The sequence below is a fragment of the Equus przewalskii genome, chromosome 15 (assembly GCF_037783145.1).
Source record: "Equus przewalskii isolate Varuska chromosome 15, EquPr2, whole genome shotgun sequence".
Classification (NCBI taxonomy): domain Eukaryota; kingdom Metazoa; phylum Chordata; class Mammalia; order Perissodactyla; family Equidae; genus Equus; species Equus przewalskii.
Window position 1 is genome coordinate 78,000,258 of NC_091845.1, and position 27,133 is coordinate 78,027,390.

Sequence of the window (27,133 nt, forward strand, 5' to 3'; positions counted from 1 at the left end):
AATGCCACATGCAAATAAAGACCATTTTACTTCTTCCTTTCTATTCTGTGTGCCTTTATTTCTTTTCCTTGACTTAATACGCTGGACTTCCAGTACAATATTAGAGAGAAGTGTTCAGAATGGACATCCTTGTCCTATCCTTGACTTTAGAGAGAAAATGTTCAACCTTTTACTATTAAGTATGTAGTTAGAAATAGGTTTTTTTAGATGCACTTTATCTGATTGAGGAAGTTTCCTTTTATTCCATTTGTTGAGCATTTCTATTAAAAATGGATGTTGAATATTGACAATGTGCTAAATCACACTGCAAACCAATCCTGTATTTCTAAAACAAATCCCGTTTGGTCATGAACATTATCCTTCTAACACAGTATTGGATCCCATCTGGTTTTACTTTGTTAAAAGTTGTTCCATCTACTTGTAGGAGGGGTACTGGTCAGTATTTCTCTTTTCTTGTAATGCCATTGTCTAGTTTGGGTATCCGGATTGCGCTATCTAATAAAATACGCTGGGAAGTGATTCTCCCTCTTCTACTTCTCAAAGTTTGTGTAAAATTGGTATTATCTCTTCCTCAAATGTTTGCTAGAATTCACAAATAAAGCTATCTGAGGCTGGAATGTTCTCTGTGGGAAAGGTTTTAAATATGAATTAAATGTCTCTAAAAGATACAGGATAATTCAGATGTTTACATTTTTTGTCAGTTTTGCTACATTGTGTCTTTAAAGAATGTGTTCATTTCACTTAAGCTGTTGAATTTGTTGGCACAAAACTGTTCACAATATTCCTTAACTAGCCTTTTAATATTTGAGGAGTCTGTAGGATGTCTCCCCTTTCATTCCTAATATTGGCAATTTATGTGTTCTCTCTCTCCATCCCTCTTTTTCTCCCCCATTTCTTGATCAGTCTAACCAGGATTTATCAATTTTATTAATTTTTTCAAAGACCCGACTTTTGGTTTCATTGATTTTTTTCTCTATAATTTGTTCATTTCCATGGATTTCTGCTCCTATTTTTATTATTTCCTTTATACTGTTTAGTTTGGGTTTAACTCGCTCTTGTTTTTCTAACTTCTAATGGTAGGAAGCTTAGAGGACTTATTTTAAAACTTTTTCTTGTTTAGTATAAGCATCTAGAACCTTAAGCTTCCTTTTAAGCCCTGCTTTAGTTCCAGCATACAGATTATGATATATTGAGTGTTCATTATCATTCAGATCAAAATTTTTTCGAATTTCCCTTTTAATTTCTTTTTTTATCCATGGGTTATTTGGAAGTATGTTATTTAATTTCAAATATTTGCAGATTTCCCAGATATTTATTACTGATTTTTAATTTAATTCCACATGGTCAGAGAACATTCTCTGTATGATTTTAACCCCCTTTTTTTTGCTGAGGAAGATTCTCCCTGAGCCAACATCTGTTGCAAATGTTTGTCTATTTTGTATGTGGGTTGCTGCCACAACACAGCCGTTGAAGAATGATGTAGGTCTGCGCCCAGGAACCGAACCCAGGCTGCTGCGGCAGAGCACACTGAACTTAACCACTAGGCCATGGGGCCAGCCCCTGATTCTAACCCTTTTAAATTTACTGAGACACATTTTAGGTATCAGCAAATAATCTTGATGAATGTTCCTTATTCACCTAAAGAGAATGTGTATTCTGCAGTTGTTGGGTGTAGTGTTCTACAAATATTAATCAAGTTGAATAGGTTTACAGTGTTATTCAAGTTTTTATTCTCACTGATTTTCTTTCTTATTGTTCTATCACTTCCTCAGAGAGAAAGAGTTGAAATTTCCAATTATAAGGTGTGGATTTGTCTATGTCTCCTTTCAATTCTGACAGTTATTGCTTTATGTATTTGAAGCTTTGTTATTAGGTGCATAGACATTTAGGATTTTTATGTCTTCTTGATGAACTGACTTGATTTTCTTTTCTTCTTCTCCCCAAAGCTCCCCAGTACATAGGTGTATATTCTAGTTGTAGGTCCTCTGGCTCTGCTAGGTGGGACACCGCCTCAGCATGGCTTGATGAGTGGTGCCATGTCTGCGCCCAGGATCTGAACCGGCGAAACCCTGGGCTGCCACAGTGGAGTGCGTAAACTTAACCACTCGGCCACAGGGCTGGCCCCGAACTTGAATCCCTTTTGATCTCTGGTAATACTCCTTGTTCTGAAGTCTATTTTGCTTAATATTAGTAAAGCCACTCCAGCTTTCTTATAATTAGTGCACTTAGAAGTTTTGGTGCACGTAATCAAGAGAGTAGTTAAATCTTATTAACAAAACATAAATGGTGATTAAAACCCATTGCTCATTAACTTATGTGAAATACTCTCTGGTTAAGAATATATGTGTAGGGGCCAGCCTGGTGGCATAGTGGTTAAGTTCACGTGCTCTGCTTTAGCAGCCCAGGGTTTGCAGGTCTAGATCCCCGGCGCAGACTACACACTGCTCATCAAACCATGCTGTGGCAGTGTCCCACATACAAAATACAGGAAAATTGGCACAGATGTTAGCTCAGGGATAATCTTCCTCAAGCAAAAAGAAGAAGACTGGCAATGGATGTTAGCTCAGGGCCAAGTTTCTTCACACACATAAACAAAAAAAACCAAAAAGAAAAAAAACGCGTATATATATAACTATTTCATGCACTGACCTCATCAATGAACGGTATTAGTACCACAGCTTCCCATTCCTGTTGTTTCCCATTTAGGTCAGTTTTAAAATCAGGTGGGTAATATTCTATAATTGGCGAGTCTTCACTGGTCATCAAATGCTGTGAAAATATAAAACAGTGTAACAGAAATACAAGAATACAAATATAGCCTTTTGTTAATATATTTGTAATATTTCTTCATGTTACAGTTTAAAATTTCTAAGCAAAGTAAACTAAATATTTACGTTTTAGATATGTTGCAACATACCAGCTATACTTTGATTTTCAACTATGAGACTTCTAATTTTACTGCTACTCATCACTTTCCCATTCCATTGACCTAGTTATGTAGCAAAACCATCTTTACTCTAAATTTTAATTTTGTCATTTCACTCTACAAGACCGACCTAAATTCTGTTTTCTCATTCACACTTCAGTTCATTTCACAGGCTTCCAATTCACCTCCATTTTTAATCTTAAATTAAACAATTACTTTTGTTTCCTAATCAACTGACTTTATTAAGTAACATAAGACTGTCATTTAAGAATTAAAAAAAAAACAAATCTAAAATCCAGGGATCTCTTTACTACTACTAGCAAAGATAAAAAGTCCAATAAGACATGTTTTCATTAGAGATTTTATAACTGAGGTAGATAGACCATAAAGATGTCTTGTATGAAATGAATATGGAGGATTATGATATAACTTTGTCTTTTTTGCTTGAGGAAGATAGTTCCTGAGCTAACATCTAAGCCAGTCTTCCTCTATTTTGTATGTGGGATGCCACCACAGCATGGCTTGATGAGTGGTGTGTAGGCCTGAGCCTGGGATCTGAACCCACGAATCCCAGGCTGCTGAAGAGTGAAAGGACTTAACCACTATGCCACTGGGCCAGCTCCAACATAAACTTTTTTCAAGAAATAAAGCAGCATATTTCTCAGGGTAATAGTCAAAATATTTAATAACCAGTATAGCATGGGCACAGAACAATCAAAACAGATGTGGCTATAAAACACTTGTATAGTTGTACTGGTCCAAAGTGGCTGGGTATCAATCCTTAACGTATCTGAAAGTAGGAGAAAAAAAAAACATCAAAGAAACAAGAAGAAAGGGAGGCCAGAGGCCAGGATGAAGGACAGGTTAAGTTTTAGAACTTAACCTGAAGGGAGTCTGACATTGTTCAAGCAGCAACGGGTATGTGTGTATGGGTGTGTGTGTGTTGGGGGGTGTGTCTACTCCAATTCCTGGGACCAGATCATGAAATTAGAACAGACAGATACTCTAGAAGAACTGAATGAAATTTACCCTCAAAATCAACTTAGCTGGCTCAGTATAATTTTGGTGACCCAATCACCTCTGAAACATCTTCCTCCTGCTATGTGAAATATGTTAACCAGAGAAAAGCCTTTCATTCCACAATTTGATAAATGAAATGCTTGAAATATAAACTGAGGTATACTTCTGATCAGATAAATGACTTTTTAGAACCATCCCTATTCTAGTATGTAGAGAGTAAAAGAAAAGAGGAATGAATCTATAAATGTTTGGATAAAGTAGATGGCTTTAGATTTTGCCTGATTTAGTTTACTTTCATCAGTGCAGAGAGAAACTGTGCTTTAAGATGTGCTTAAAGGTGCTGAAAATGAAGAAGTTATCCACTGAATGGTTTAGAGTTCGCTATTTTAAAACAAAGCTAACTTTAAATCAAGGAATTACTTTTCAAGGGACTTAAGAAATACTATATTTGAAACTGAAAATAAATATATTTAGCTATTAAAGAAATTTGGGTACTATGTTTCTAGGTTTGAAGTAGGAGCTCCTAAATATCAAAAAGGACAAAAACATTTAATTCTAAAACCCACCTGATAGCATGTAGGAAGCAAATTTTTGCTAGCTGCCGGAAGTACAGCAAGAAGCTGTTCAAATGGCTTAAAAGGTTTTCCTAGTTCAAAATGGATGCTGAGTGCGCTGATGTTGCGGATATCAGATAGGAAAGGCGCGTAATGGTAGGGGTAATACCTATAAGACAAAACTGAGCTTTAAACAATTGGCAACTTTATGAAACAGGTCAATATTAAGTATAGAGTATTCCATGTTTTATTTTAACAACACATAGCAATAATTCTGAGGAAAAAAAATTGTCACCCCTAATTCTACCACTTCAATATAAGAAATCAGCAGTGTTGGAAAATTTAGGTTATGTGATGGCAACAAATGTTCTGTTTTCTTAACTATTAATTGGCAGTTTCACATTTCCAAAATTGGGATGTATTATGTAACTGAAGGATATATATATATATATATATATATATATATCCTTCAGTTACATACAACGGTTCTTTTAGTTTCCAAAATGTTGAGTGTGAATCTTCCAGTCAATTGATTCTTGGAATGAAGTAACGAGGCAGTCAGGAGACTTTCAGTTAGGTTGTCTGGGCTTCCCTCAAGAGAACAGTGAGCCTGAGCACATGTGGCTTTACTAGCCAGCTCTAAGAACTTTTATCTTTGAATTAGTATGTGTGTGTATATATATATATATATATATATAAATATATATATATATATAAAATTGTGTTTGTGATAAGGATTAAGCCATTTATTAATCATAAACACTATTTTTGTTTTTAATATCTTCCCATATTTAACCACAGGTATAAATACTTTTACAAAGCTTTGAACAATTTATAAAAAAATTTCAATGTTCTTAATATTTGAGTAAGGATGCCAAAAAAAGGGAAGAAATGTTTTTATATTATACAATTATGGAGTATTTCAAAAGGAGAGGAAAAGTTTAGGAGGAAGAATGGCATGCAGAATAATGGAAAACGTATAGATTTTGGAATCATACGCTCAGACTTGATTCTTGGGTCTATGACCTTAGAAAGGTTACTTAACCTCTCTGATCCTCATCTGTAAAAGGTAGAGAATATTATTTACTTTAAATAGTTGTTAGGATTATATGAACACATGCTTTTCAAGTGCCTGGCCTTAATGCCTAGAGGTATAATAGGAATAACTTATACTCATCCTCTTAAAAAAATGGTAAATCAAGGATTTTCATCATTAGAATGCTCTTCAGAGAGGCCCTGAGAATCAGGTTAGATATTGCAAAGATTTTTTTTTAAAAAGTAAAATAACAATTAATGCTACATTATTTTGCATTGGTTTGTTTTGCTGTGTGTGCTTTAAAACAAAGCCTGGCAGAGGTGCTCTGAAAACAAACCAGCACAAGCTACTTCACCACCTAAAAGTTTCTACTTTTTCCTGCATCATTTTTGGTTTGTTATTTTTCTATTTTGGCGGATGGTTTGGAAATGTAGATGGAACTTGCTGGAATACGAAACATGAAAAAAATGGAGAATTATTACTATTTCCAGGGAAAGCAAATAATTCCTTTCCTCTTTTGTCTTTGTGTTTCCCAGTCTAACATTCAAACAGCCCATTGTTCAACAATTACTCCTGATAGAAAAATTTTTTTCGAACACACAAAAATGTAGAGAATATAATGAACAACCCCAGATAACCATCCCTCAGACCCAATAATTATCAAGACTTTGTCACACTTGATTCATCATGACAGAATTTTAAATCTGTAGATTAACAAAGACCTTTTATGGGGCCATCTGCTAGGGCTGGAAGTATCTTTGTTCTATGAAGGTCTTTTCTAAGTATTTTCATAAGAAGAGATAAACTGTATTTTATTTAAACTTGGATGTACGTATCTTCTAAAAAATACTACCATAAAGAGAAATAAAAGGAAAAGATATCCTCAAATGAGATTATAGTAGAATGAACCATTATTTTTTAAAAAAACTTAATTTTTGTTTTGATTCCCTCACCAGCTCCAGGACTGAACTCCATGATAGTAATAGTGCAAAATCCACTGTATTGCTTGAACATAACATGCAGCTTGATCAGCCAGAAAGTCACTGAAAATAGAAAAGAATTATTTTCATTACAACAACATTTTTTGAAGACAAGCCAGTGTCTTTAGAGCATGATCTCTGCTGATACCACATTCTGCCTCTCATATGTTGTTTTTTTGTGAGGAAGATTAGCCCTGAGCTAACATCTCCCAATCCTCCGCCTTTTTTCCGAGGAAGACTGGCCCTGAGCTAACATCCGTGCCCATCGTCTCCCACTTCATATGTGGGATGCCTGCCACAGCATGGCTTGCCAGTGGTGCCATGTCCTCACCCGGGATCCGAACCGACGAACCCTGGGCCGCTGAAGCGGAACGTGCGAACTTAACTGCTGCGCCACCAGGCCAGCCCCTTAGATGTTTTATTTAACCAATGAATAAGCTAAAAATTGTAATCAGAGAAACTCCAAAATAATTTTTTTAAAAAACCCGATCCTATCAGATTAAAGGTTTGCCTTATAGTTTTCCTAACTCTACCATGAGCACACTTAAATCTGCTGTGCATATTTATTCAGCCAATGTACTGTGCCTTTGGTTTAAAGTTTGAGGATTTAGCCAATGGAGCTTTCTATTAAGGGGCACTACCATTCCCTCACAGTTAGGGTGGGATGGGAGGGACAGATGGGACTCTTCAACTGGAAGGATGCTGAGAGAATCATGGGAAGAAATCAGGGAGATCTTAAAATCTGGTTATAGTAGCTAGAACACACTTTGAAAAGTGCTATATCCACTGAGCAATATTCCCTTTAATCTCTTCTTTCTCAAAAATCACCATTAAAGGTAAAATAAATCTTCACCAAGAAAGAAAAAAAAAAAGAGCCCTAGGCTAAAGCCAAAAGTAGCTATAGACCTGTTAGTGTTTGTTATCAAAATTTAGGTAGAGATGCACTTAGAAATTCCAGATCTCTGTACTTTTGGGAGGTACACTTTAAAAAATGAAATGTATTACTTTTGCATTATAAAAGAAATGTTTCCTCATTATTCAAAATCAAGATAATGAAGAAATGCATTTTTATCATAATGTAGCAATCACTATCACATTTTGGTATGTTTCTTTTCAGCCATTTTTCTATGCCCAGCTTTTTTTTCTTAAACTATTAATGAGAGTATGCTGTATATATGACTTTGTGTCCTGCTTTTAAAATTTTTACTTAATAATATACTGTTAAGTATCTTTCTAAATTGTTATGAACTTTCTAGAGGTACCAGTTTAGCAGTTCTGCAGATTCTGGAGATGGTGGAGATGGCAGAGATAGTGATCATAATGAGGAGGTGGAGATGATTATGATGAATCTTCTTATTGGACATGTAGATTATTTCTAATTTTTTACTATGATAAAAAAAACTGTGTAATAAACATTCTTAAAGATCTTCTGTGTTTGAGTGTATATTTTTAAGATAGATTAGCAATTAGAATTATTGGGTCAAAAGGATGAATATTTTAAAGGGTTTTGGATTGCGCTTTCCAAAATAGTTTTACCAATTTATATTCCCACCAGTAATTAAGGGAAAAACTCTACCACTACTCCTGGACCAACACTGAATATAACAGTTTAAAAAGATTTGCTTATTTGCTAGGCAAACAAATAGATGGTATCTCATTTTCATAATCTGTATTTTAATATATAGAAAGGAAGAGAAATAAAACAGAGAACTAGTTAGCTATCCAATTAAGCATTTAGTGCCAACTGCAGGTACTATAGACTGTAATGAAGGAAATATAAGAGCTAAGGAATAAAGGATTAAAAGCGTAATTATTTGAGGGGCCAGCCCAGTGGCCGAGTGGTTAAAGTTCTGTGGACTCTGCTTTGGTGGCCTGGGTTCACGGGTTCACATCCCAGGTGTGGACCTACTCCAGTCATCAACCATGCTGTGGAGGCATCCCACATACAAAATAGAGGAAGAATGGCATAGATATTAGCTCAGGGCTAATCTTCCTCACAAAACAAAGTAAAATAACATAAAGCAGAACTATTTTAAATATTGTATCTCTCAAGTCTTAAAAGTTCTACATACCCATGGCACCAGACAAAGCTTCAAAATGAGCTGGTGAAATGTACTAGAATTCCTATACCTCCAATTACTGGAGGTCGGTGTGAATATAGACCCTACAGGAAGACTACATCTAGACTAGAAGACAGTCTGAGAGTATATAGAGCAATGTCTGAAAGCTTGGGTGTATCCCAAGCTCTCTAGAAAAGATCTAATACTTAGTGCTTTATTTATTTATTTTTAAAGATTGGCATCTGAGCTAACAACTGTTCTCAATCTTTTTTGTTTCTGCTTTTTCTCCCCAAATCCTCCCAGTACATAGTTGTATATATTTTTTTTAGTTGTGGGTCCTTCTAGTTGTGGCATGTGGGACACCGCCTCAATGTGGCTTGATGAGTGGTTCCATGTCTGCGCCTGGGATCCGAACCAGCAAAATCTTGGGCTGTGGAAGCGGAGGGAGAGAACTTAACCACTTGGCCACGGGGCCGGCCCCTCAGTGCTTTATTATATTTTAAAAAAAAGTGAAAATAATAGCATATAAAATATTTAAGTATATTGCATGTAATAAGGGTACACTGCATTTCATGAAACTCTTATTTCACTTATAGAGAAGCAGCCTCATCTAGTGGTTAAGAGCAAGGACTCTGGAGTCAGATTGCCTATGTTCAAATCCTGGCTCTGTAACTCACTGCCTATGTCACCTTGAGCAAATTACTTAAAACTCTCTATTCTTTATTTTCTTCTATCATAAAATAATAATAATTCTACTCATCCTAAAGAATTGTTGTGACAATTAAATGAGTTAATATTTTTTAAATGCTTAGAATAGTGCCTGGCACTCGGTAGTACTTCATAAGTGTTTGTTAATTAAAATAAATAAAATATGAACATATGTAATTCATACTGTAGGCTGCAGTTTAAAAGTGTGAAAGCCACCATTGTAGAGGTCAAGTTCTTAAGGAACTTTTGGATTAGGATTAACCTGGGGTTGAGCCAGGTGTCCTTCAAGATAAGTGTGATGTGACCATTTTAAGATGGGAAGCAAAAATCTAACCATTTTCTACTTGGCAATTTTTATCACAGAACTATAACCTACTCCAAAATCATACCTGTTGAAAGATCTACAATCATTTATGGAACCAAAAAATCTTTCTCTCCCACTCCGTTAACTATCAAAATTATGCTGTTTTCTGAAGAACTGCAAAATCTAATCTTTTCTACTTTAAAGTAAAAGTATTGGCAAAAACGTACTCAGACACTACATCCACTCCCATCTTCGTCATGTAATACGTTCTTTTATATTGTCTAAACTCTGTTTCAAATAGGTCATCATCTTCAGTTTCATCTTCTACATTATCTGGAAAGAAAGCCAGAAAGATAGCAGCCAACAATTATGAATATTCTGTTTTTCCCCCTAATGCTTTGATAAATACATATCAAAGCAAATGCTTATAAACGATCATAGAAATCCGCTCCATCCAATATTACTTAGTACTTAGTCCTTAATATTAATTATTACTAATAAAGGAAAGACGTAAGTATTTTGTAAAAAAAAAAAAAGTCATATATTAAAATACATAGTTTGTACTTACCCTTAGAAGCTACCACTTCTTCTCCATTTGTGTCTAAAGCAGCCCAACATATGGAGTTTTCCTGGTCCTATAAAAATTATAAATCAACACAAAATTAATGGCAAGATATATTTCAAAGTGAGACGTTTAACAGGGAGATTTTTAAAATTGTGAAAATAACTGAATGATCCTTAAGTGATAGATAGTAAAGTTTATCTTAAAAATAATCCTGAGGGGCTGGCCCTGTGGCTGAGCGGTTAAGTTCGCGCGCTCCGCTGCAGGCGGCCCAGTGTTTCATTGGTTCGAATCCTGGGTGCGGACATGGCACTGCTCATCAAACAATGCTGAGGCAGCGTCCCACATGCCACAGCTAGAAGGACCCACAACTAATATACAACTATGTACCGGGGGGCTTTGGGGAGAAAAAGGAAAAAAAAAAAAATTCTGAAATATTATCTAAACATTTTTAGTTTTATACCACTTGTTTTCTAAAATTATAAACTTTATTATGTACAACTTAACATTCATGTCTCTCAAAGAGACGTAATAAGTAATTCTCACCAATATAAAAGAGAAATATATTTAATTATGTACGTGTTCCCAAAAGAACCCACTTCAAGAATATGTCATTGAATTAGAGAAAAGTACACAATCAATATCAAATCCTTTCAACTTTAACATTTTTGTATGTCAAATTCTGGGGTACTATTAACCAAAATTTGATTGAATCAAATTATTACAAATATTACCTATTTTCTTTATCTTTGGATCCCGTCATTCTTACGAATCTGTGACTTATCCTTGACTTCTAAATTCTACTTCCATGCAATTCACTTGTTTTTCTACAGTTCTTCCATCTCATCGCATCCTTCACAGCCTGCCCATGTTTTTCTTCCCCGTGATCTCATCCTTTCTCTCTTCTATTTGCTGTTTGCTAATCTATTGCTAGTGACTCTCATTAGTTCTTCCTCCTCCCTTACCCCCATTTCCTCTTCTTCATCCAAACCAGGGCCTCTGCCAGCTTCCTGTGCCTGGGCTATCCCTCCAGCTCCTCTCATTTTCTCAGTGTCTCTAATGTTAACTACAGATGCCTAGAAGACTCATGAGACTTAAGGGCTGAGCTGAGGTGAGTGGAACCAGCGATTATTGATATGTAAACTTTGTGAGTACAGGTTCTCAAAAAGTTGCAGAGCCTATTTTCTCAAGAGAAAAAACACAGAGTAGAATGTAGACTGATTGCTGCTAAGTTTTACTGAGGAAAAGCTAAGCAATTAGAAGGACTGCACTAGAGAAAATGAGGATAGTTGCCCTTCCTGGAGCAAGAGTTATTAGGCTTGAACCTAAATAGAACTGGTATAGCAAGGAGAGTACAGGAACTCATCAATTTCACCAGAATCCAATAATTACAGATAGGCTTGAGAAAAATTTCAGAAGAGGTTTCTTTTCCAAGATAACACATATAAAACATTCTTTGGAGCTTATTAGAGATGCTTTACAAGGTACTAACAAATTCTAACTGATTCTCTTATTCATTTATAGAGCACCTAACATTTCTTAGATATTGTGCTATTAATTACTCTTAACCTAGACTATTTACTGTCTTTTAAATATGATTTTACATATAAACTATTTCTAGGGAAAAATTACCGATCTAGTTAATGTAACATTAAATGCTATAAATATCCACATTTAAAAAAAGATAATAAATTTTCTGGGCTTTTACATTTAGAAATGTTTTCTACACTTATTAATAGAATGGAAGAGCAAAAAAATCACGAAGTTCTTCAAGGGTAAAAATAAGAAAGTGATTTCTAAAGATCAGCTTTAAATGACAGTATCTAATAGAGAGCAAAGAAACCAAAACAATTTTTAAAATGTCCTTAGAGGAGACGAAGAAATGAAAATGAAATGAGGCAACCTCAAAATCATAAGAAGGAAAATCAGAAACAAGGAATATCAGTTTTACCTTTACAGCTAAAAAAATGAAAGGACATCTAAAAAAATGGACACCTTTGATTTTCTCTTTTCCTTGTAGCTCTTGGCTTCTTCTGCTGCAACACCTGCCGCTTCATTGAGGTACTTGTTACCCACTTTGCTTTCAAACCACTTGAGGTCCACAAAAACTTCACTGAAGTGCTCCCGATCAAACTGGACAGAAATATTGAAATTTGTTTAAGAATAATTTAAGTGTATCTGGAAGAATACAACCAAGCTTAACAGAGACTACTTCTGGAGCAAAGGAAATCAGAGAATGTTACTTTTTTATGCATATGGGGATTTCATCTACTACTCTGAAAATTAAAAATAAAAAGTATATAAAAATGATTTAGGTGAAATTATTTATACAGAATGATCAAGTAGAGTAAAATTACAAAAGCTTTTTCTTCCGTTATTATGTAATTGATTACTGAGCATTTCTAGCTACTCTGGGAAAGGAAACTAAAAACTTCTAGTTACTTACATCTGATAGTTTCACAAGGTATTTCTCAAATCGAGGTAAGTTGAGATGCCCACTTTCATTAATATAACCTAGAAGGAACAAAATCTAATTTGTACTAAAAGCTAACATTATTTTTTCTAAATAATTATACAAAATTCTTTTCACAAAATGTTGAATGTTGACATTCTACTAATCAAGAAAAAAAGTCAGTGTTGGACTATATAAGTGGCCCTAGTTTCTATGAACTTGATGTTACTGTAACATACCATACGTAAGAACTGAAGTAAAATATAAGAAATTCTAGGTTCACACAATAATAATCCTCCCACATTTCCAACGACATTTGTTAACAGTTCATTAAACTAAATATGTTTTAGAATCTATCTAGATCATTCATTTGATATATTAACTTGAAAAGAAAAGGATTAATGTCCTGCTACTGTTGTCTCTTTTCTTCAGCATCACCAGCGTTTGTCAATTTCCCAGTTTAAATGGAAAATCTTTCCCTCACATTAAATACTCTAATGCTTATCTATTTAGAAAAATTGAATTTCTATGCTTAAATATGAAAGGAGCTAAGTGAAACCAACAACTTCTGCTGGCTTTCTTAAGTAATTAGAGGCAGAGATTAGTCAGGTATCAATAAATGAGACTACTTAACTCTAGTCATTTTCTTTGCTTGTGAATCACTTACAATTACAATCTCAGAGCTTGGTGCCTCAGACCAAAACAAACCCAATATTTTCGTACTTTATGTGCATGCAATAATCTAATAAACTGAGTGATATTTTTAGGGCTAGTGGAATGCTAATTAAAGTAGCCTCAAATGAATAATAAACTTTTCTTACCTCCAAGTTCTGGCAGGATGGTAATATATGTTCCATAAAGAAGAGGCAACGCATCATGATTAATATGTAAATGAGGTAGATGAGGGATAAAATCATTGCCAACAAGAAATCCCATCAAAATCCAATCATCTATTATCCTTTCAATATCATATTTAAATGCAATCTTGTCCTACAGCAAAATGGAGAAAAAAGTCAAAGACTATGGAAATTTCTGCATACACATCTTCTGCATACTCCTCGGCTATATTAATACTTACTTTTAATACTGAAAACTCATAGTCTATATACTCTCTCATTAAAGACAAGTGTAGGAGGTGAAACGTGGTTTCTTCTGGTGCACATACCCTGTAATTAGTCAGATGATCAACACAGAGTTAATTATATTTTTAAGGTTCAAGTTTTAAAATGTAGCAAAGTTTAAAATAAAACATCATTAGAGGATAATTAATTCTTGTAATCAAGGCATGTGATTTACATTACAGCTGCAGGATAATGTAAAGATAAAAATATAATTGCACTTATAATAAAATTCAAAATAACTGGTTTGCATTATGCTTCCTATGGAAGAGCTCTCAGAATTAAGAAAGCCTAAATAATACAAAATACGTGTAAGAACCAGTGGGATCTGGCCCATTTAAGGCTGACCACTAGCACAAAGCATGCAGATAAGTGAGTATACACTCTAAATCCACTGCAGTATAGTCCAAGGCTTCAATGGCAAGGCTCTATCACTTCTTCCTCTTTTCTCTCCCTCACTTGGTATAGAGGTCTAATTCCTGGCTGTTAGCCCATACTCCAAGTTTAACTACAATTAAAAATATAAGCTGACAATAGCATATTAAAAGAATTATATACACCATGAAAAAGTGGGATCTATACCAGGAATGCAAAGATAGTTCAACATAAGAAAAAAAAGTTAATGTAATACACCACATTAATAAATAAAGGAAAAAACACCACGCAATCATTTAGCAGAAAAAGCATTTGTCAAAATTCAACACTCTTTCATAATATAAACATACTCAGCAAAGTAGGAATAGAAAGGAACTTCCTCAATATGATGAAGGGAATTCATGAAAACTCCACAGCTAATATCATACTCAACGGTGAAAGACTGAAAGCTTTCTCCTAAGATCAAGAATAAGACAAGGATGGCCCTTTTCACTATAGCTATTCAACATTATAATGGAAGTCCTAGCCAGGGCAATTAGGCAAGAAAAGAAATAAAAGGCATCCAAATTGGAAAAGAAGAAGTAAAACTCTATTTACAGATGTCATGATTGTATATACAGAAAATCCCATAAAATCCACTGAAAAGCTACTAGAACTAAAAAATGAATTCAGCATAGCTGAAGAAATAAGATCAACACAGAAAAATCAGTTATTTTTCTACACACCAGCAACAAATAATCCAAAAAGGAAATTAAGAAACAATTCCATTTACAATACCATCCCAAAGAATAAAACACCTATAAATAAACTTGACCAAGGAAGCAAAAGAAAAAACCAGAGGCAACAAACCAAACTCATAGGGGCTGGCCCTGTGGCAGAGTGGTTAAGTTCTGCACTCCGCTGCAGGTGGCCCAGTGTTTTGTTGGTTCGGATCCTGGGCGCAGACATGGCACTGCTCATCAAACCACGCTGAGGCAGCGTCCCACATGCCACAACTAGAAGGACCCACAACGAAGAATATACAGCTATGTACCGGGGGGCTTTGGGAAGAAAAAGGAAAAAAATAAAATCTTTAAAAAAAACTCACAAAAACCAAACTCATAGATACAGAGAACAGACTGATGTTTCCCAGAAGTGAGGAGAGAAGCGTGGGTGAAACAGGTGAAGGTGGTCAAAAATATAAACTTCTAGTTATAAGATAAATAAGTCCTGGGAATGTAATCTACAGCAAGGTAACTATACTAAAAAAATTTTTTTTGAAATAAAAGAAGAGAAAAAAAGGAGGCAAAAGACTTGTATACTGAAACTACAAAATGTAGCTGAAAGAAATTAAAGAAGGCATACATGAATGGACATCCCATGTTAATAGACTGGAACACTTAAAATCAAGATGTAAATACTACCCAAAGGGATCTACAGATTCAAAGCCATCCTAGCAAAATCCCAATGACGTTTTTTTCATAAACAAAAAAATCTGTCCTAAAAATTATTAATCTCAGGAGACCTTGAAGAGCCAAAATAATTCTGAAAAACAAGAACAAAGTTGGAGGTCTCACCCTTCTTGATTTCCAAACTTACTGTAAAGCTACTGTAATCAAAATACTGTGGTATTGGCATAGAGACAGACATACAGACCAACGGACCAGAATACAGAGCCCAGAAGTAAACCCTTGCATATATAGTCAAGTAATTTTTGACCAGGGTGCCAAGACAATGGAGAAAAGACTGTCTTCAACAAACGGTGTTGGGAAAACTGGACACCCATGTGTAAAAAAATGAAGTTGGATCCTTACTTTACACCATATACAAAAATTAACTCGACATGAATTAAAGACCTAACTGTAAGAGCTAAAACTATAAAACTCTTAGAACAAAATGGGAAAAAGCTTTATGACACTGGATTTGGCAATGATTTCGTGGATATTAAACTACAAGTACAGGTAACAAGAGAAAAAAAATAGACTTGGTTACAATTAAAAATTTTGTGGGGCCAGCCTGGTGGCCTAGTGATTAAGTTCAGCACACTCCACTTCAGCAGCCTGGGTTTGGTTCCTGGGTGCAGATCTATACCACTCATCAGCAGCCATGCTGTGGTAGCGACCCACATACAAATAGAGGAAGACTGGCAACAGATGTTAGCTCAGGGCCAATCTTCCCTAGCAATAAATAAATAATTAAATAAATAATTGTGCATCAGATGATACTATCAACAGAGTGAAAATGCAATCCACAGAATGGGAGAAAATATTTATAGATAGTCTATCTGTTAAGGGATTACTATTATTAATTCAATTCATGTTCTTCCTTCCAACATATATGCAGTATGATTTACCTTTGTGTCTTCTTGCCACCAAACCGAACCTCTTCTCTTAAAAGAGAGAAATGTGCCTCATGACTTGTTAATCCAAGCATAATCTGTGGAAAATTGATTAAGAGATGTTTCTACTTTCTTATTTTTTACAGTATCAAGTTCACAAAAGCAATTCAACAAAAAACATTTCTATACAAAGAAGAACATGCTTATCTAAGGAAAATAAAGAAACAATGTATTAGTACATTAAGTATAAAAATATCAAAACATGATCCATTTATAGGCCATGAATGGGGCAGAGTGAGTGTACTTTTCTAAAAAAATAATGTTTACCTTAGACTCATGACCTTTATAACGGCCACTCTGCGCCCCCTCCCCAAAATACCCCAAATCTTCTCTTGGTTTTCACACCTTTTCACTTGCCATGGGGGGGTGAATGGGTAAGAAATTAGAGGCAGCAGCTTTCCCATGAAAGAAGAATGTAGGACTCTTCTGGAGGCCAGGATACTTCTAACATATGAAAACTCAGAAAAAACTGGAAAAGGGTATTTGTAGTTAATGTTCTCACATAGTATTCTAATCTCCAAAGTATGTCAGTCTAGTGAGACTTATCAACTAACTGCAATGTATATTGTTTATTTTATTTCAATCCTGATTCAAACAAGACAAAATGAAGCATTTATGAAATAATTGGAAAAAAGAGAAATCTAAGTGGTTATTTATATCTTAAACAGTGATTATTAATTTTTGTTTTATGTGAGATAGTAGCATTGTGGTTACATTAAAAAAAAAAGCTTCTCCTTTAGAGGAACGTTACAAAATATTTACAGACTGAATGATACAATGTCTGGGATATGCTTCAAGAATCCAAGGGAGTAGAAGAAAGGAGACGGATGGTTAGAGATATGACTTGAAAATAATTAAGTTGGATGAAGGACACAAGCAGGCTCATTATACCATCTTCTCTACTTTTGCTTATGTTTGAAAATTTCCATAACAAAATGTTCTAACAAAAAACATCTAGTAAAGTTATTTAGGTCATGGCGTTATCAGATCAGGTGGTCTTAAAAGTTATATATTAAGCATGGGGGTAAAAAGGTTCCCTGACCCTGACCTCAGCAGAGTATTCACAGCACTAAGGTCAGTTAGGTGTGAACACTAACTGTAACGACCTGTTGATCATAAACTATGGCAAAAGCGCTCACTTTCCAATTAGTTTAGAACTTTGGTTAACGGCAGAAGAAGCAATCATTAGTGTATCTCCAGTATTTGTTTCCATAGCCAGAAAGCTTCTCAGATAAGACTAAGATATTTAACTACAATGGCATAAGATTATAATAACAATAAACATTATACCTACCAAGTCAGCATCTAAACCATAAAGACAGTGTCTGGTGTTTGGATCATGATCTGGCTTTGCTTTCTCGGATCTGATAAATTCCATGATTTTATGCTCTCCTTCTCCGGGAGTCTAAATATAATGTTTAAAAAAAAAATGCGATAAAATGCTATGATTCAGAATATTAAATTAAAAAAACTAACTCTTTAAATAAAAAGAGATAATAACCTCATGGCCTGAGAAGTAGATGGTAACTCCTTGCCACGACTTGTCTGTAGAAATTTTCATATTTACAAAATACTTCAGATGTTCATGTAACCTGGCCATGAATTCCGTCCCTATAAACACAAAGTTTTACAAAGTTTAATCTGAAAGAGACATAAAAACAGTGAGTTGCCAATGACAACAAGAAATTCAATCTGAGTGTCCAAGGGAGAGTTGGGTAAAAGATCTCCAAAGGACATGGAAAGCTCTCTCACTTAATCTTGAAAAGCAAGTAATGTTACACCTATCCCTAGCAAATATCACAACTGTTGCTAATTTCACTGGTCACCCTAAAATGAAGTTAACATCAGATAAGGAAAGTCAAGGAATGTTACTACTTCCTCAGGACTATGCTTCAAATATTTTCACACAAGGGCAGAGTTTCAACTCTCTAATGAACCTCAATCTTCTATTTCCTCTGCTGAATTCTGAAGTTTTTTTTTTAAAGCATGCAGCTTCAATCAGATTAACAATAACAACCAATACAATAACAGCCAATAATAACCACAACTCTCATTATCATTACTACTGTTAACCTAGAAAATTATTATTAATCTGGAAACTGAGTCTACAATGACTACGTTTTAGGAAACGCCTAGAAGGTCAAGAGTCAAAGGCAATACAGTCTTAAATCACAACCAGGATAAAACTGGTTATTAAATTAAGTAATGAGTGATTCGGGCACTTAATGAAAGAGAAAATTACCGTAGTTAGTAAAGAGTTCATAAGAATGTAAGATTTTAAGATTTTTTTTTTCAAAGTAAAGGATTATAACGATGTTAGATAAAGCCCTAAGAAGTACAGAGCACATTGTTGCATATAAAACTAAACAAAAACCTGATAAATTCATTTATCCTTAAAGTCACAGAAATCTTAACTGCCTTTGAGAAGAACAGTGAGTGCTCTGGACTAGGAGAATGGGTTTCTTGTCCTGAATACAACAAGCTTTAACTTGGGTAAGCAGCAACCTCACTGAGTCAATTTCCATACAAATAAATGGTGGGAGTAGTATGGGTCTTGTAAGTTCTTTCTAGGTCTGGAATTTGGTGCATCTGGGAGAATCTTCAGCTGCTCTTATCATCTGCAAATCCCTACAGTCTTCATAGGAGCTCTTATGACCAAGGTGACCAAATCATCTCATGAGACATAATTGGGAAAATAAAGCAAATGAAATCCTAAGGACAAAATAAATAAGAGTCTAAAAAAGAAAAATGCATTTGAAAAAAAAATTACATTTACATTTTAAATCTCTCAGAATTTTTCTCTCAGTGAATTTACCTGGTGTAATACAGTTAGAATCAAATCTGGCCTCGGTAGGAAGAGTTTCTCCTTTTTCTATTGCCTTTTTAATTTTGTCTTCTGCCTCCTTTGCTGACCTGAAACGTTAAGGAAAAAAATATCTTAAAGTTTCTGGAAAAAAGCAGATGTCTTTATATAAAGTAAATTGCTATTTAGATGCTTTTATAATTAAAATACTAATTCATCAATTTTAAGGCTCAAAACATAATACAAGTTTTGAAATGATTATAATTGATAAAGATGAGCCTCCAAATTGTTTTTATTTATTTAAAGAATTGGTTTTTTTTTTAGAGGCCAGCGGCTGGCATAGTGGTTAAGTTCGTGTGCCCTGCTTCAGTGGCCGGGGTTCATGGGTTTGGATCCTGGGCACGGACCTACACACAGTTCATTAAGCTATGCTGTGGCAGCATGCCACATACAAAATAGAGGAAGATTGGCACAGATGTTAGCTCAGGACCAATTTTCCTCATTGGAAAAAAAAGAAAGAAAAAAAGGATTAAGAGTTTTCAGATAAGGACTATAGAAGTAGAACATTATAATAGTAAAAAACTGAGACAGAACATTACAAACACTTATTATAAAGTAACTGCCTTCTTATCACAGTTACACAGCAAATAGATTCTAGAAACAAGCTAAAAAGTATAACATTAAATGTTCATTATATGTACTACATTTAATAACAGCAAACAAGAAATGCCTTATTAAAATGATCTCTAAGAATATTATATAAAAACAGTTATAAAATTATAATGTATATCTTTGGGTTTTCTCATAAAAAGTTAAAATGAAGGCCTAATAAGATTAAGATGTCAATTGCTAAAATCATCGCATTTTTGAAGCAACAGAATTTACCAGGAAGAACATGAGTTTTAGAGTCAGACAGACCTAGGTTTGAATACAGGCATCCTGATTCCTGTCTGGCTTCTCCTGTTACCCATCTTTGGCACACCAGTATGCCACACAGCATACAAGTCAGGAAGCTCTGCTTTATGTCCATTTTCTACAGCCTTGCTACTAGTTCTATCTACTGTGCCTTGTGGAATTCTATTTCTTTGATAAACAAACTCTTCTTCACATTTAAACTCTCTCTCTTACTGACCTCTTCAATGTAACTAAAATTTTGAAGAAATCAACTAATTTGTAATCTCGCCAGAGAAATCCATTCTTTCTTCTTTTCTCTCCCTCCTTGTTTGATTGAACAAATGATTATTTAATGTTATTATGTGAGAAGTTTTTGGGATATAACAAAAAAGAAATGATTCCTGTTCTCACAGAGCTTATATTCCACTGCAGAGACAGAAAAACAGCCACAGTGCTTAATGTGGCTGCAATACAGAGAATGTTCAGGACAGGGACAATGTGGGACTATTACAGCAATCTCGGTGGAAGATTATAGGGGCCTAGGCTGAGACAGAAGCAGTAAAGATGAAAAGTAAATAGAGATGACAAATTTAAGAGACTAGATAATCAGGACTTGGATGTGGGGAATGAGGAAAAGGGAGAAGTCCAAATTACTCCTGGATTTTTGAGTTGAGCAGCTATTTGCATGGTGTTGCCATTCACTGAAATAGGGAACAGAGAAGGAAGGCAGTTTTGAGGCAGAGATTAGTTCAGTTCTGAACACGTTAAGTCTAAATCGTATCTGTGCTTTCCAAAAGGAGATATCTAGCAGGCATTTGGATACACAGGAGCTCTGGAGAGAGATACCCACCAGAAAGATAAATTTGGGAGTCATCAGTATAGACACAGTAATTAAAGTCATTGAACAAGATCATCAGGACTCAAGATAGAGCCTTAAGAAACACCAATATTTAAGAAAAAAGCAGATGAAGAGAAGATAACAAGGAAACTAAGAAAGTACGGCCAGAGAGAGCATGGTCACGTGAAGTTGAAGGAAAGGAAGTTCAAGAAGAAGGAATGGGGCTGGCCCGGTGGTGCAGCAGTTAAGCGCACATGTTCCGCTTCTGCAGCCTGGGGTTCGCTGGTTTGGATCCTGGGTGCGGACATGGTACCGCTCGGCAAAAGCCATTCTGTGGTAGGTGTCCCATGTATAAAGTAGAGGAAGATGGGCATGGATGTTAGCTCAGGGCCAGTCTCCCTCAGCAAAAGGAGGAGGATTGGCAGTAGTTAGCTCAGGGCTAATCTACCTCAAAAAAAAGAAAGATAGAAGGAATGGTCAACATTGTTAAATAATGTAGATAAGTGAAGTGATATAAAGATAAAATTATTCTTTACACTTAGCCATAAAGAGTCTATGTGTAATCTTTTTTTTCTTTTTAAGAAGATTGGGAAATAGACAAATGATTCATGATGGAGATTTTTTTTTAAGGTATGCTTTTCTTTTGGTGAGGAAGATTGGCCCTGAGCTAACATCTATTGCCGATCTTCCTGGTATTTTTTTTCTGCACAAAGCCCCAGTACATAGTTGTATATCCTAGTTGTAAATTATTCTACTTCTTCTATGTGGGATGCTGCCACAGCATGGCTTGATAAGCAGTGTGTAGGTCCATGCCCAGGATCCTAACTGGCAAACCCCGGGCTGCCGAAGCAGAGTGTGCCAACTTAACCACTCAGCCACGGGGCTGGCCCCCCATCTGTAATCTTATAAGGAAGTTTCAGTGGCCTGGTGGGACAAAAGCCAGATGGCAGTAGTTTAAAAATGAGTAATAGATGCAGAAAAAATATGAATAAAGATTATGAATGGAGAAACAGTTGCTGTGGAGAATGAGAAAAAGCCGACTGGGGGATTTGGGAGAAACACGGAGCACTCAATGCCAGCACAGTATTTAGTAAAGGCTTGTGATGGTTATGGTGGATTGGCCCTCAACATCCACTCCATTCTCCTAGATTGTCTTCTGATACTAGAGAGGTTGGAAAGATAAAAAAATTAAACTCTCAGGCTTCCCTGCAGCTAGGTTTCTGGATTTGACTTAGATTTTTGTTAGTTAGATGCCTCTATCAAAGGTTTGGAAAGTGGAAGTGTAGTGAAGTCTGCATGACAGTTGAGGCACCGTGTTTGTGGGGCGTGTGTCTTTCATAAATAGCAGAAGCGATCTCAATATTCAGGAGCTTTGTAGGTGCTGAGAAGCAAGGTGCAGGGCATCCATTTTTTCTGGTACAGATCTAGCAGGTGCACTGGGGCTCTAGAGCTAACAGACACAGCGATGGCTTCTTGATTGCTGAATTGTAACTAAAGTGATGTATTCTTGGAGCTACAGTTCAGGTGGTAGCTTCTTAATTCCTGAATCACAGCTAAAGGAATGAATTCCTGGAACCACCTGTTCTGGTGGAGGCCTCTGAACTCCTCCCCTTCCAGAGCGTTGCAGTAGTAGTCCCACTTGGTGGGTCAGTTCTTTGGTGGTGTTCTGGAAGTCATTCTTGAAGGCTCATCTAGATTCCCACCCTTTTGGCTCTCACAATGATTTTTATAAGCACCTAATTGTCTGTATTATTTTAAGCCCTTTCTGCTTAAAATAGCTAGATTTCTATTACCTGCAACTGAACACTGACTGATACACTGGGCTCATATAATCCTTTCGCAACACTAGATTTTCTAGCCCAGCAGCTCCTCAAAACTAGTTTAACAAATACCAGGTGAGTCTGGTAAAAATAGTATCCAGGGCTCAGTTTTGAGAGATTCAGATTAAGTAAGTCTTGGGTGGTACTTGAAAATCTAAATTTTAGTAAGAGGTGGTCCTCATCTTCAAGGATTGCACAGTCATTCCAGTATCTTTAGTATCTTTTCTCTTTTGGTATTTATATCAGCACTTTCTACCATCCTTTCCCCATTCTTACTGCTAACCTTCTCCAAGGTAGTTTCCCACCTTCCTTGATGATTTCCACCTCTGATTCACAGGTACCCTTTCCACTCCTTTACCTGCCATTGTGATGAAATGACTCATTATGCTAACGACCCATCAAACATGCTAGACTCATGCTTTCTTCCCTTCAGTTCCAACAACCCTCCTAACTTTACTTCTGCTAGTCATAATGAGGATGCAGCATGCTCTCATTGCTATTTAGAAATATTCCACATGTCCAAGATTTTGAATTTAAAACCCTCTCTCTGTGTACAACCTTTTCTCATCCTTTTACTTGTCCTACTTCCCATCTCACACACTGGGCTGCTAATATCTTGAGTATCCTAACTCAACTCCCTTCTCATACTCCATCAGTCACCTTCTAATCTCACTTGCCTTTCTGCCCAATCTGGACCCATGCTCAATCAGAGCCAGCTTCTAGCCCAGGGTTTGGGCATTCAACAAATGTCTGTTTAACTAAATTAAATGTCAATGATATTCTCATTAGAACAATCTCTCCGTTCACTCTGAGGTTCCTTAGCTCAGGGCAGACTACCATAGAAGCTTTCTTTACTACTACCATTTCCTAATTACCAAGGAGAAGTTTGAAAAATTTGGGACAGAGAACAAGAGAGTAAGTTTATACAGCCCAACATATGCTTTCAGAAACGACACCTCACTTGAATTACTAATTCATTTACTTGATTGATAAAGTATGACATTATAAGTATGGGATATTTCCATTTCTGGGGGAATTTAAGCAGAGAATATGAACAGAAGATGCATTGTGTTAAGTCAATCATCTTCAAAATAATATATTTTATTACTCTAAATAGGATTCAAAAATAAACCATAAATGTTTTACCTAAAACGCCTCCCACGCTGCTGGTTCATTTTTGCTCGAGGAGCCACACCATCAACAGCCATAAAGAACACTTTCCTAGGTTTAATAATTCGAAACAACACCTCCAAGTAGTGAAAAATATCAGTAAAGATTTTATCATCTGAAATTCTGAAGTGAACATCATCATCATTAGGATGGGAACACTGATGTATAATTCCATTCATATCTAGGTACAAGTTGTCAAATTCAGGAATCTAAAAAACAAGGAGAAATGATCCAGATCATTATTACAATCAACCATGGATATCTAAGCAGCTGGGAAAAGCAGCTGATAAAAAACAGGATATAGGCACATTCTTATTACATAAAAATTGAGTAAATAATCACAGCTGCATAAAGAAAGTAAAGAAAAAAACAAGAGGAATTGGTACGATGGAGACATATTCTGTGTTTACGTAATGCACCAATAGCTTGATCAAATTTACCGTTCGGAAATTATCTACTTTTTAAAATAAGATAACCCAGGAAAACACTAAATAAAGTGCTTGGTTCATTTGGTACTCAAAATATTAGTTTACTTTCTTTCTACTATTTGACATTAACTTCTCAAAGCTTCAATTTCCTCTATAAATGGGTAACATGATGCCCATTTATATCAAAAGGCTGTTTGTACATGGTCATTAAAAGGTTTTACAGATGATTTAAAGCCGTATTTTATATTTGGTTTCACTGAAACAGAGTCAATGATATGGTTATAGTAATTTAAAAAGCTTAGATTATGCCAAGTGATTTAGGAAACTTTGAAAACTGATTTCTTTTTGATATGTGGATTAAGTAATTTCTACACTTTGGCTAACAGGCATCTACTGTTATAAGAAGGCCTCCATGGTGCCGGCTCTCATTTATTCTTCCTCTATTAAATGATTGTGAGCAAGTAAGGGGAACACTACTGTAATACACACACACTAACAAGAAATGGAAATGGGTACAACTTAATAGTGACAATATCTACTATAAGAATTTTAGAGTAGGCTGCCTTACATACTAATTAAAGAAACATTTTGAATTTTCAAACATAAAAACATAATGCGGGGGCTGGCCCCGTGGCCGAGTGGTTAAGTTCTCACGCTCCGCTGCAGGCGGCCCAGTGTTTCGTTGGTTCGAATCCTGGGCATGGACATGGCACTGCTCATCAAACCATGCTGAGGTTTGAGGCAGCGTCCCACATGCCACAACTAAAAGGACCCACAATGAAGAATATACAACTATGTACCGGGGGGCTTTGGGGAGAAAAAGGAAAAAAGAGAATCTTTAAAAAAACAAACAAACAAAAAAAACATAATGGGCTTTCCTTGCAGAAACTTAATGAAAACCATCTCTGAACAATTATTCAAGTTTTACGATATGTACAGGTAACAACACATTTTCCTATTATTGAGAAAATGGCATGCCTTTGAGTTTTGGAGGTGAAAAGTTTTCACCTTTGAATCAATGAGCACCATAAAAATATATTTATAAAACACTCGTTTATACAGAATTGTACTAAGCACCACATAAAAAAAAATTTAAATGCCCTTATTGAGTAATATGCTCAACTGAAAAGACAATTGTGATCACGAAGTTTAAAAGTACATTCAGGGGGCTGGCCCCGTGGCTGAGTGGTTAAGTTCGCGCACTCTGCTGCAGGCGACCCAGTGTTTCGTTGGTTCCAATCCTGGGCGCGGACATGGCACTGCTCATCAGACCACGCTGAGGCAGCATCCCACATGCTACAACTAGAAGGACCCATAATGAAGAATATACAACTATGTACCGGGGGGCTTTGGGGAGAAAAAGGAAAAAAATAAAATCTTTAAAAAAAAAAAGGTACATTCAGGATTTACTATTTCAAGTAATCTGAAAACCTCAATCAAAATCTCAATGAGGGGGGCCGGCTCGGTGGTGTAGTGGTTAGGCCCATGTGCTCCACTTTGGTGGCCTGGGGTTCACAGGTTCAGATCCCGAGCACAGACCTACACACTGCTCATCAAGCCAAGGTGTGGTGGCATCCCACACACACAAAAAAATGGAGGAAGACTGGCACAGATGTTTGCTCAGGGACAATCTTACTCAAGCAAAAAGAGGAATGTTGGCAACAGATGTTCGCTCAGGGCCAATCTTCCTCATAGAAACAAACAAACAAACAAACAAACAAAAAATGTGATTCTTTTGAAGGAGTAGGACAACTTTACAAAATGATTGCAAAGATTCCCTAGGAGAATAAACATGCCAAGAAGAATATTAAAAGGAAGAGTAATGAAGGAAAATCTGCCCTATATTACATTAAAAATTATAAAACAGCTTGACTGAACTAAATAGTTTAGAAAGTAGTCCAAGTGTATTTGGAAATTTAGTATATAAGAGGCATTTCAAAGCAGTAAAAGAAAGGGATGGGGCACCTAGCTATCCACGTGGAAACAAAACAAAACTGTATCTTATCTTATAACAAAATAAATTCCAGAAGAATTAGAAATTGTAATGTGAGAAATGTACGTTAAAACATTATATACAAATATTTTGGTAATCTTAGGGTGGGGAAAGCCATAAACCATAAACCAAACAAATGGTGACATGGGATATCTACAAATGTATTTTTTTAAATCTATAGCGTTAAAAAAAAGTGCCATAAACAAATTCAACTGAAAATGACAAAATACAGGGAAACATTTGCAAATTAGGTAAAGTCAACATTCCTAATATATAAAAATTTCCAAATATAAGAAAAGGAGCAAATTTTAAAAGCATGGAAAATGCAAAGCAATGCAAAAGAAACACAAAAATCTAATAAACATATGAAAAGATGTTCAACATCCCCAAATGTCAAATTAAAATAATACATCATTTTCCTCATCATGCGCAAAGATTATAAAGACTGATGTTACTCATTACTCTTAAGGTTTTGGGGAAGTGCATATATCACATTAAAAGCAGTATCTTATTGCTTAATGAATATTAAAAGCAGTAGCTGCCATTCCCTAAGCACTTAGGCATCAAACATTTATATTTATTCTCTCACTTAATTATGATAACAACCATAAAAGAAATATTTTGGTTATCCATTTTACAGAATAGGAAAATCACAGAGCTAAAGAAGAGAGAGAGCGATGGCATTTATACCCAATAGTCTGGGATGGGAATATAA

The 27,133-nt window shown here is 35.6% G+C and overlaps 1 protein-coding gene across 5 annotated transcripts in view; it reads right to left on the reverse strand.

Annotated features, from left to right (window-relative positions):
* The window catches only part of XRN1 (5'-3' exoribonuclease 1), a 117,915-nt gene that overhangs the window by 84,782 nt on the left and 6,000 nt on the right, over positions 1–27,133 (reverse strand). For all 5 annotated transcript variants that reach the window (XR_011527199.1, XR_011527198.1, XR_011527197.1 and 2 more), the window contains exons 2-15: positions 23,974–24,206; positions 19,288–19,385; positions 17,974–18,083; positions 17,767–17,877; positions 16,428–16,510; positions 13,681–13,768; positions 13,424–13,592; positions 12,597–12,664; positions 12,146–12,283; positions 10,157–10,223; positions 9,816–9,921; positions 6,490–6,579; positions 4,513–4,669; positions 2,650–2,769 (exon numbers count right to left, since the gene is read on the reverse strand). Coding sequence is in view for 2 of the 5 variants with exons in the window: in XM_008507789.2 (XP_008506011.1) it covers positions 2,650–2,769; positions 4,513–4,669; positions 6,490–6,579; positions 9,816–9,921; positions 10,157–10,223; positions 12,146–12,283; positions 12,597–12,664; positions 13,424–13,592; positions 13,681–13,768; positions 16,428–16,510; positions 17,767–17,877; positions 17,974–18,083; positions 19,288–19,385; positions 23,974–24,206 (1,638 nt within the window). In the remaining 3 variants the exon portion in view is untranslated. The remainder of the gene's footprint in view (positions 1–2,649; positions 2,770–4,512; positions 4,670–6,489; positions 6,580–9,815; positions 9,922–10,156; positions 10,224–12,145; positions 12,284–12,596; positions 12,665–13,423; positions 13,593–13,680; positions 13,769–16,427; positions 16,511–17,766; positions 17,878–17,973; positions 18,084–19,287; positions 19,386–23,973; positions 24,207–27,133) is intronic.